Here is an 11486-nt window from a genome sequence, read left to right as displayed (position 1 = left end):
TTAGTAAATCACATGTCACAGGGCGTTTTCTGCTCCTGAAAGGTTTAAAAATGTTCACATGTGGTCTCCTAAAGCAGAAATGTTTGATTGTGGTAAAAAAAAAACGGTTCATTGGGTCCCCTCTCTTCCAAGAATAGCCAGTTTCTAGCCCTGTTCAGCCAGGTTTCAGACTACGAACCACAGAGACTAATAAAAAATAAATAAAGAAGAAGAAGAAGTATGTCCACCGACCCCTGCTGACCTCTCCATGACCTTATCGGATCGGGTGGGATCCTCGCGGGCTGCTTTGGGTGGGGCACACCGACGTTGCGGATCAGGTGGTTTGTTAGCATCCCGTTGCTCTTCGTTCCTGCATGGTCCCTATCGGTGTTCCAGCCAGCATGAGAACAAAGACACAAACTGTGAAAAACATCTTTGTAATTTTAGCAAAAATAAATAAATTAAAAGAATCTTTTATCAGCGATTTTGGGTTTAATTTACGCAAATTGTTCATTTCCTTTTAGCACTTTTTGCTTTTGTAATGATTTTTTTTTTCTTTTCTGTTTTTGGAACTTTTTTTCATTCAGAGATTTTTAATGTATAGATATTTATTCTAGCAATAGTCTTCCTATTAAGATATACTGTGCTGATGCATCCTCTGAATAATGGAAACTAGCATATATAAATAATTATATAAATAAATATAAATATATATATATATACGGATGACAATAATCAAATCTGCAAAATGATTTTCATAATAAAATTTGAACTGAGCAACGTATACTGTTGTTATTTTTTTTATATATATATATTCAATGCCTTGCGGTTTAATCCTCCATCTATTTTATTGGATTATTTTTTTTCCGGGGGAAAGCGGAAGACAGACCAACACATTGATCCGTCAGTGGAAAATAAAATTGTATACTCAAGAACCCAGAAATAAAATCAACCATCTGCCGTTTAAAGTCACCTGTTCAGTAAATGAAGCCCAGTTGTCTTTTATACAGCTGTTCTGTGAAGGCATCAGAGGTTTATTAGATAATATCAGAGAACAAGCAGCAAACACAAAGACCAAGAAACACAGTGGACAGGTCAGGGAAAAAACTGCAGAAGTTTAGATAAGGATGAGGGTTTGAGTAAAAGTCAGATAAACGTCTTTCCATTTGCTAAACATGGAAACACTATGACACCAACCATAGGTCAAGAGGCCTGCGGTAACTCTGGAGGAGCTGCAGAGATCTGCTGCTCAGGTCGGAGACTCTATATCTGTAACCTGTGTATTGCAAGCAATTCTGGCAATATGGAAAAGTTCCAAAACAAGTAAATTGTGGAGGAACGTCATGCGAAGCTGAACTTCCAGTTTGCTACAAGCCATGCAGGAAACACAGTAAATGTATGGAAGAAGTTGCCATGTCCAGATGAGATCAAAACTGTCCCACAAAACTTTGTGTCCTATAAAGATCCAGTTATCTGGCAGCTCAGGAGGCAACCGGCCGCTCTGCACTGCTCAACCTAGAAGAAATAGGCTGACATTCCAGTCTCTAGATTTACACGCAGCTGTAGATGCACCAAACATGGTTCCAGACCCCGGAATGGGTATAAGCGAACGCGCCACTTTTCAGATTTGTATTATTAAATGTCACGTTCTGTAGTTTTCAAAGCAGAATTGAAAACCTCGTACGCTTCACATTTCAGCACCACTTGTCTCATCCTGTAGCGTAAAACCTCAGCAACACACTGCTGTTTGCTCATGGAACATGACGGAGCGTGGAAATCTAGAAGGCGTGTGAATAATCTCACAGGTCGTCGCATGAAGGAGGTCTCAGATAACCTCCGTTAACTCCCTGACGCACTGTCAGAAAGTCACACAGAGGTGCCGGCCCCTCGGTCTCCCTGTTCCTCATCCACTCACACTTCTTAGCTCTCTGACATCTGCCAGGGGGGGATGCTGTCCCCAGCACGGTCGCCATGGAGACGGGGTGACGTTGACAATGGACGTGGCCTCAGCCTGGAGGGAGTCCGGTGGAGACAGAGATGCCTTTTGGCAGCTAGAGGTCTTCAAGCCTTCTGCTGCTGCTGGGGTGTCCAACAAAGACGTTACACCCTCAGGCTTAAACCACAACCCCCCTTATTCACGAGCCCCACCTCCCACTTCCGGTTGGACCCTAATTAGTTACCCATCGTCTCCAAACGTGCTGCTGTGGTCGCACACGCACTAAGACACATGTTTCTCCAATTAGGTCAATGCTGCGCCTGCAAAATAATAAATAAATAAATAAGTAAAAATATATGGGGGTTCATGCTACTTCTGTCATGGTGACTCATGGGCTTCCACCGCTCACTTCTTTCTAACTCTGCGCGTCGCTCAACGCAACAAGGGTGGGGTCAGAGGAAGTAAAATGGAAACCAAGAGGGACTACGCTTGTTAGCTTAAACTAGTGGCAAAAGCCTGTTTCTGTCTGCCTGTCGGGAACAAGCAAGGGAACAAAATAAATCTGTGTTTGAAAACAGGATTCAACACATTTAGCCCGCATCCCTGCTCGGCTCAGACAAATGTTTGTATTCAGCCATCGCTATAGCGGTAGACGCAGCCGCGTGTTTATCTGCGAGGAGGATGGAGCTCTGTTAGGTGAGAGGCTGCATGAGTGTGTGTGTGTGTGTGTGTGTGTGTGTGTGTGTGTGTGTGTGTGTGTGTGTGTGTGTGTGTGTGTGTGTGCGTGTAGAGGCAATGAGCAAGAAACCCTCTCCTCCTCCTCCTCCTCCTCCTCCTCCTCCTCGTCTTCTCTCTTCCTCTCCCACTGAGTCGTGGGAGCTAGAGTTGGTAAATGGCGCCATCGCCTGGTGCAAAATGGCGCTGCACTGTAGAGAAATACAGTTGTTTTTACAGTACAAGTAAACCAGGTCCAGATGCACACAAGAGTGGGCGTGTCTAAGATCCCCACCCACTGATGCTTAATGTGAAAATTACAGACAAAACTTTGAGAAGACGGCCGGTTTAATGGCGCGGTTATATAATATGTCACTGGGCACAATTCAGTCAGAGAAACTGTGAGTGAAGCTTTTTTTTGTGTGTGAAGAAATGTTGTTTACAGAGTATAAAACGGGGAAGTGTAGGGAGTTTCGGTTCAGTGTTGTTCTTGATCCGTTCTTCCATCTCTCCTTCCATTTTCCCTTCTTTCTTTTCCTCCATTCTGTCTTCCTTCCTCGCGTTTCTCATCTAAAACCGTTCAAACAGATAAACTTCTGAACCAACGAGTTCATAATACACAGGAAGAAGAGTTAGGAAACACGTGTCGGTCCCCTATGCCATTTTTAAAAAAATGGTTGCTGGGGTATTGGAAATAGTATACGTAGCAGGTATTTGTGGAGAAAATGTAAATAGCCACTGATAAATTTGGTACATTCTTTCATATTTCCCTGCGTGTTTATTGATAAGAATATAATTGGGAAATTACAAAATAAGCCCCTCTGCTAGAAGGATTATTGCTGTCGCTCCGTTTGATGATGTTTTACCAACACCTGGGTTAAAGCTGCTTATCGGCGGGGAGAGAGAGGGAGAGAGAGAGAGAGAGGGAGAGAGAGGGAGAGAGAGAGAGAGAGAGAGAGAGAGAGAGAGGGTGGGGGTGGGTGGGAGGGGGGAGGTAGAGGAGTGGACAGACACTGTAGCGGTGGGGGAGGCGTTTGGCTCGGTGGAGACGAGGAGCGAGCGGATCTGGCCCTTTAAATCACCAATCCAGCGCATTCGGAGGTGAGTTTGGTGATATTCGGCTATTTTCCTCCCTTCCTGTCTTATAGCAACACTGTGCGCTTTCTGCGAACCCCCCCGAATTCTTGTCACCGAGGTTCGGCTGCAGCAGCAGGAGAGGGGGGCTCCATCGGTGTCACGAATCGGATCCCCCCCTACCCCCCCACCCCCTCCACACACACACACACACACACCCACACACACACACACACACACACACCTCCCCACCCCAACCCACCCCCTTTTTTTTCTTCTTCTTGTGTTTGTGTGTGTGGGTGTGTGTGTGTGTAGCCGGCAGAGAGGGTGGGGAGGACCGGGGACAGGGTCAGTGGAAGATTTCTTGCAGCCTGGGGGGCTTTGGACCTTCTGAGGAAGCGCAGGCAGCAGAAGCTGGATCTTATTTGTCGAAGTAGGCCTATTATTTTGCATAATAGCGGAACATTTTTTTTTTTTTTTTTGGCGTGCGCTCCGGTCTTGTGTGGTCCCTGGATGAGTTTCTAGTGGTCTGCTGGAGCATGTCACCACCCCACTGCCACGGCTGGCGATCGTGGGGGGTGAGGGGGCAGGGGGTGCGTGGAGGGCGTAGAGCGGGTGGAGGGGGGTCTTCTTTCAGAGCTCCTAGCGATCTTGTCTGGTCTTCACATGAGGAGGAGACGGGGGTGGAGGAGGAGGAGGAGGGGGGGAGATAATCTTTGGCTTTGATGTGTGCACAAGGTCTGGGTGCCTGTGCGTGTACGCGTGTGCATGCTCGGCGTGCGTATGCGTGTGTGTCTTTTGGTGCGTGGATAGCCACGGGAGAGAGGACACGCTGTTCCATCCATCAAAATGCCCGCATTGTGTTTTCACACGGCGGAGCGGCGAGCAGGGCCTGTGAAGCAGAGGACATGCAGGCCCGATCAGCGCCAGGCAGCTGCTGGGATCAATAAGGGGTTGACGCGGGGTGGGGTGGGGGGCTCTGCGCGTCCTGAGAGCCGCCGTGGGCTCCGCTGGCTGGCCGCTGATAGCTGGGCCTGTCCAGATCCGGCGGGGCCGTGTTTTTCTGCTCGGATATTTCGTTGGGATGCCGTGTTGATGTTCGTGTATTTCTCTAATGCTTTGGAGCGGAGACTGATGTGACTTAAGTGGGAGTGTGGGGCGGGAGGAGTGTTTATTTCAGCTCTCAGAAAGTTTTAAAAACAGGCTGCACATATTATAACAGCAAACATTTGTTTTGTTGTGTTTTTTTTTTTTTTTTGTCTACCTTAATGCTGGTAAGCTTCCATTGAGACAGAGACTTATTTCCATTAGAGAACAAAATAGTAGCAAGAGGTACACACTGTATATATACCAAAGGAACACTAAATCTGATAAATGTGTGTGCAGAGAGACAGCAGTTGCCCTTTTTGATAGGAAGCCATGCAGTGTAAGTGAAGCTGTTATTGATTTGTACATGAAAATGCCACAAATATCGTTTTTAGTTCTCACTTGGCAGCGTTGATGCATACAGTGGTGAAGGTAACTTGTTGAAGTTTAAACTGAGCACAGATGAGTTGCTATGATTATTTCAAAAGCAACCAAGTTTTAAATATGCTGAATAATCACAGACGGTTGTCAGGCTACAGCAGCAGAAGACCACACCGATGACCTCATATATGTTAGCTGAGAACAGGAAGCTGAAGCTGCATTTTGTCGAGGCACAAACATTCCTCAAATATCCCTTTAAACCTTATCTTGGCAAAAATATCAAAGCTCAGGATGACAAATATGACTTTGCTCTTGAAAAGTACGACTTTGCTAAAATAATGTGGAAGATACCATTGTCCTGATGTGGCAAGAAATACAGGAAAAAGACAGAAAAGGCTGTTTATTATTAAAGCCGTCATCAGACAACAGTACATCAGATGTAAACAAAAGCGAGCAAAAGCTACTTTATCTTAATTTATTTAATACAGCGTGGCTGATTTGGAAATCTCTTTCTGACCAAAATACAAGAATTATTCCTAATATTTGTAGGCAAAAAAAAAAAAAAAACCCTTTCATATTCACAATTTAAAGAGGAAAAATATCTTTTTTATTATTACTAAATGTTTATTTCTTTCTGTCTCTTACACTTGCACACTCACCCGCTTACACAGGAGCCCTAATTACACACACGGTTCTCTGATCTGCTCCACGGTTGTAGTAATTAAAGCAGGACTCTCCTCCTGAGAGCGACAGACAGAGCGGCACACCGAGGCGCTGGGTGGCAGCTAAGCTCCCTGACGGCGCTGTAGGTGTGGTTGTGATTATAAGTGCTGACAATGAGGCGTTCTGGTCGAGCTCAGAGCAGGGCAAACAGAAGACGGCAGAAAGTTTGTGACAGCATGTTGGAAACAATGTGCACAAAAGAGCAGAGGGTTCACATGGCTTTAGGTTGACTTCACATTTACTCCTTGGACGTTCTCACATTTTGTCAAGTTACAACAGCAACTGTCAGTTTACTGTATTTATATGTAAATGTGATAGACCAACACAAAAGCAGCGGTTGCTTTGGACCTGAAAAGTGTGGCAGACATTTCTTGTCAGTCTTTTTGAAATCAGGTTTCACAGCAATAATTATGGCTAATATGTCTTTATTTTTGGGTGGTTTTTGTTGTTGTTTTTATTTATTTTTTTTTACAAAATAACTCAGATTGTCAGGTTGGAGGAAGAGCATCCATGAAAACAAGTCGGTGAGAGAAATCCTCCAACCGATTTAGATCTGTAGTTTGACTGAACCATTGCCGGCACATGATGATGATGTTTATTGTTGTTTTGCTGGATATTTGCAGTCGCTGTCCTGCTGGATGGTGAACTGTGCTCCATTCGCTCCATCCTCTACGTACCTGTACTTAGCTCCACCCATCTTTTCATCAACAGTTTGTTCAGCCAGTGAATCTGTTCATCTTTATCATTTTGCCTCTTTTTTTTTTACTTTTTTAGTTGGTAAAAATATTTTAAAACCAATACTTCTTGCTTGTCTGTAATTATAAACTGTTTTGCAGAGGATCCCGGCATTTTCTCCGCACCTCATTGTGATTTGCTGCAACTTAGAGTGAAATGTGATTCCAGGAAGTCACATTTGAGATTAAAGTCAAGAACTGTTCAGCTCAGCACACTGTAGTATTTTGCATGTGGGGAAAAAAGCAACAACTCCTATCGCATCTTGCCAAAGCACTTCTTTCACGTGTTTGCTGTGTTATCTTATTGCAAACTGCAAAGCGACTTTCAGCAATGGCCTAAAGATTGCCTTTATGTAAAGATTAGTTATCCTGTCCTCCACTGTGGATCTCTGCAGCTCCTCCAGAGGCACCATTTTATTTGGATGGAGTTTCATAACCTAAACTTATCCTCAACTTTTCATACCAATATTAAATGACACCCTATTGACAGGTTAGGACTATTTACTACTTGGCTGGTTTCTGAAAGCGACACGTTGCACTTTTATTTGAGGGTGTCGGAGTAAGGGATTTGTAATGAAAATAATTTTAAAATAAACATGCATCAGATTCCTTTCCCTTGATAATTACTCAATACTGTGTGCTCTTGTGTAACATAAGGTTCCAAAAAAAATAAAAGTAAATTGAAATTTGTGGCTGTAACATGGCAAAATGTGGAAAACGTTCAGAGGTGGGAATACTCTTATATGCTGAATATGAAATAATTATTGATTATTAGTGATTAGAGTTGCATCAAACATTTGTGTAACTTGCTTTTTCTTTTGCACAGAGAGAAGCCAATGTAAACGCAGCTGCCTCCCAGCTCTGTTCTCATTACACGCCTACTGCTGTCCTGCCGCCTGCTTCCCCTCAGCTCGTCTTCTCCATCTTCTCACATTAGTGTTCAGAGAGAGCCCTGTCTGCACACCGCCAGTCAGGTAAGGCTCCGTTTGTAGAGGATAATGTATCATGATCCGTGTTCTTGGGAGCACGGAGTCAGCAAAGCAACTTGGAGTTGATTTGTTTTTTTGTTGTGTGTGTGCTCCTATAGAGGCAGAAAAACTATTCCTGTCTCAAACATTACGAACATAAATGTGGGCCTGTTTCCCTTTGAACCCCCCGGGGTCCCTCCATGTTTATTTTGTATGTTCTGTGTTGCGTATCCACAGGTTTCTCAGTCAACATTTGTGTTGCACCACCGCGTTAAAACCTCTATGTGGTGCTGTGGCTCCACAACTAGTGTTGTCCAACGTTTACAATAGAAAGGCACACAATTCTGATGAATCGATAAAAATCTGTCAACGGTATGAAAGCAGGGTTCCTGGAAAATTAGAGATTCACAGAACTCCTTCAAGAGCCATTTGCTAAGAGACAAATAAGCTAGGGCACGACGACAGCAGCTTTCCTTTTGAACGTTTCTGTCTCTCTTTCTTCTTCTTCTTCCTGCAGTTTTCTCCTGTGTTGGTGTCTTCTGATGGATGAATATGTCCACTACTAATAATATCGCCCAGGCCAGGAAACTGGTGGAGCAGCTGAGGATCGAGGCAGGAATTGAACGCATTAAGGTGATAATATTGGTCATCTGCTTTGTGTGTGGATCGTATATTTCCTCTCTCGTATTCCTATTTTCTTTTTTAAATGTGCCACCACTGCAATTGAGCTTTAGTGTTAAAGCTTAGTTGTGTTTTTTATCACGCTATACTTTTTTTTTTTGTTAATAAAGTATTGATTTCCATGAAATACTAAGCTTGAGTAAAATGTGCGAATAAAAGGGGAAAAAACTAAATAAATCTCTTGCTTTCTTTTCACTTTTATGCCAATGGCACCTAGTCGTAACTCCATTTACAAAATCCATTCAACCTCAACCACATAGGAAAGAACATGGATGGATAATACCCTCAATAAACTAAATAATGACAAATCTGTCATAATAACAAAGCTTATTTTTGGTTCAAATGATTCATCTGACACCCTGACCAGTAGTCTACATAACTGTTGATGCTGGTTGTTACTTTTTCAAAAGTTGGGAGATTACTGATTAAGAACATTATGCTGAAAAGTAATGATTTAGTAAGTTTTGCCTTCATTACTCCACAGTTAGAGCACTGAAGCTACTACTATCACACCTGAATCTTTTTCTAAATCCTGCTGTCGTACGTCACTCTAATCTCACCGTCTTTTCACTGCTTTAAATTCAAAATTCACTTTATGATTCTGTGAACCGTGTTTAAAACCCCAAACGGACAGAGCCCCTCATATATTTCTGAACTTTAAAATTACTTTTAGTGCAGCAGAAAAAGTTTTTTTCTTCATTTTCCAAGATTTAGTCAGAGACTAAAAGGAGAAAGAGTGTTTTAGTTGCCAACCCACCTCCACGGAGGCAGCTCCCACTACATACCAAATACTCTCCTTTCACTCCTCTGTTTAGGTCACAGATTAAATCTTTTCCAAATTATTGTTTTTGCTTTTTGTGGTCTGATTTTTATGTTGCTTGTTTTTTTTTTCGTTTTGTTTTGGTTTTTTGTGATTGCTTTTCTTACTTGTTGAAGCTTGATTGTATTTTCCTAGCAGTTCTTTTAATTTCTAAAGACAATTGTAGTTAGATGTGCACTTATGTGGAGTCATCAGAGGCATAGGGACATGAGAACTTCTTTTTGGAAAGTTTTTCTTTCCTCTCCCTCTGTTTTTTTTTCTGAACCCCTCTTCCCGTCCGCCTCCCCCAGGTGTCTAAAGCGGCGGCGGACCTGATGAGTTACTGTGAGCAGCACGCTCGAAGCGACCCCCTGCTGGTTGGCGTGCCCACCTCTGAAAACCCTTTCAAGGACAAGAAGCCTTGCATCATCCTATAGCTTCATACGTGCTTTTTTTTTTTTTTTTTTGCCCTCACACACACACATACACACCCACACACATCAGATTCTCCTATTCACATAGGCTCACACATAAAAGTTGACTTTTGCTATCAAAATAGGTCCCCACCCATCCTCAGACGCCAAGAAACCCCAGCTGGCGTTTGGGGGTTACACACACAGTCGCTCCAAATTTAGCCACTCTGAAACAGTGCCACAATCCAGAACCACCACTAGGGGGCAGGTATCTTGTCCTTATAGCTTCTGAGATGAGTTAAGCATAGAGTATGGTCCAAAGTGCTTTGGTATTATTCCCATATGCTGGTGAATTAACAACCGCTTAACTTGAAAAGTTATTTCTGACATTTAACAATTGGTAGGAGGCCCGCTACTTCTCCGTCGCCAGTCATGAAACGAGGTGTCGGGTAAATGATGGGCAGCTGCTGCACAGGCAGGCAGTGGGAAGAAGCATGTGGGCAACACAAATAAGTGGTGGGCGCCAGTCCGACCGTGCCAAACACGAGCCAGTGTCGCAGCGAAAAGCTCAATAAATGCTTAATCTTCTGCGGGAACTTTAAGATAAATAAAAAAAAAGACAATCCGAGAGCTTTGTCTTTAGCTAGAGTCTTTGCTTTGGTCAGACCACAGCATGTTCCCTCTCGAATCCGTATCAACAGACCTCTTCTCCACCTGCGGCCTCTCTGCGGCTGCCTCCAGCCTTTTTGGGCCAAGCCTCCAGCTGTGCCAACCTGTACAAAAACCCCCACCTGTCTCTAGATCTTGATCCGCTGTCGCTGGTTCCACTGCGGCTCGAGATAGCTGCTGCCGTTGGTTCAGAGTCGATGTCTTAGCCGACCTCAGATCTGGACCAACCAGAGGAACTCAGCGAACAGCTCAACAAAGAACTCAAGCTATTAACCGTGGACGTTTACTGCTTTTTGTTTTGTTTTGTTTTGGGGGGTTTTCTTAAGAAATACTTAATGTATGTTTAGGTATTTTGTTGAAGCATTGCTTAACATTTAAGACAATACTGTACTTTTTTTGTTGTTGTTTTACCTTAACGGGAAGGAGGCGTTACCAATGGCCGACCTGGTTTGGATCAGGGGTCTCACCTCATAAGATCTTAGAGTCTCTACTGTATATCAAACCTTCGTGTGCTTTACTTTAAGTGGGAGCGAGGCCACAGACTGACCACTCTGGAGAATCCATCTGCAACAATGGAGAAAGTTCAAACTTTAACATTTTCTCTGTTTTCAGCTCATATTTGTTGTTACACATAAAGATACATGTAGGGAGTATTTCAAAAAGATTGATTGAACAATCTGACGCCTACAGTGACTTCAAATCCGGTCTAAATGGTAAAATAAATTCATTTCACGCAAGTTCACCACAATCCAGAGATCGGCTCTTGGATTCCCCCTTTCTGTGTCCTCTGCTCCTCCACCACACTCCTCCAATCTAACAAAACCAAACTCGATTGTAAAACCTGAAAACGAAGAGGGAAGAAAATGGCATTAAGAGAAACAAACTAAGTGTAAAAACTTTCTTTTAGACGTGCAGAAGTGATAAGTTGAAGAGTAGTTGTCTTGGCTTTTTATTTTTTATGTTACCTTCTTTCTATGGAGTCCATGAAAGCCGATCAGTTGAGTATTATTACCCTGTACAGTGTTTGTAAGATACAGAATCTAAACACAGAACTACCCTGGTCTGTGGATGTTGGAATTTTTAACACTGAATCCCTGTTGTCCGTCAAAGATCATGTCCGTCTTCTCATTTTTCTTTCAGTTTTTAAAGGCTTGCGTTAGCGGAGGTTGGTTTTAGCCATAGTTAAAAACGCAGCAGTCAGGATTTGAACAAATAAAAACAAAAATGTTGCAAGGTTAAAGATGGAGTCTGTAAGGGGGATTAATCAACATCAGACCTCATTGCAGTGGCCAACAAATCAACCTCCTGAGCCTTCCTTTAATATCAATG

The 11486-nt window shown here is 43.3% G+C and overlaps 1 protein-coding gene across 4 annotated transcripts; it reads left to right on the top strand.

The window, feature by feature from the left end:
• Positions 1 to 2938: 2938 nt before the first annotated feature.
• On the top strand, positions 2939 to 10096 carry gng7 (G protein subunit gamma 7). 4 transcript variants are annotated; one of them, XM_023352934.1, is made up of 4 exons: positions 2939 to 3030; positions 7454 to 7601; positions 8113 to 8228; positions 9387 to 10096. In XM_023352934.1, the coding sequence occupies exons 3-4, from the start codon at positions 8142 to 8144 to the stop codon at positions 9510 to 9512; spliced, it is 213 nt and encodes a 70-aa protein (XP_023208702.1). In that variant the 5' UTR covers positions 2939 to 3030; positions 7454 to 7601; positions 8113 to 8141; the 3' UTR covers positions 9513 to 10096. The 4 variants fall into 4 exon arrangements, with proteins under 4 accessions (XP_023208702.1, XP_023208701.1, XP_005816717.1 ...); XM_023352933.1 differs by lacking the exon at positions 2939 to 3030 and adding an exon at positions 3633 to 3730; XM_005816660.2 differs by lacking the exon at positions 2939 to 3030 and adding an exon at positions 4005 to 4136.
• Positions 10097 to 11486: the final 1390 nt, after the last annotated feature.

This window comes from Xiphophorus maculatus, chromosome 19 (assembly GCF_002775205.1).
Source record: "Xiphophorus maculatus strain JP 163 A chromosome 19, X_maculatus-5.0-male, whole genome shotgun sequence".
NCBI classification, from domain to species: domain Eukaryota; kingdom Metazoa; phylum Chordata; class Actinopteri; order Cyprinodontiformes; family Poeciliidae; genus Xiphophorus; species Xiphophorus maculatus.
Note: the sequence above shows the minus strand (reverse complement) of the source record. Positions and strands in the feature narration are given on the sequence as shown.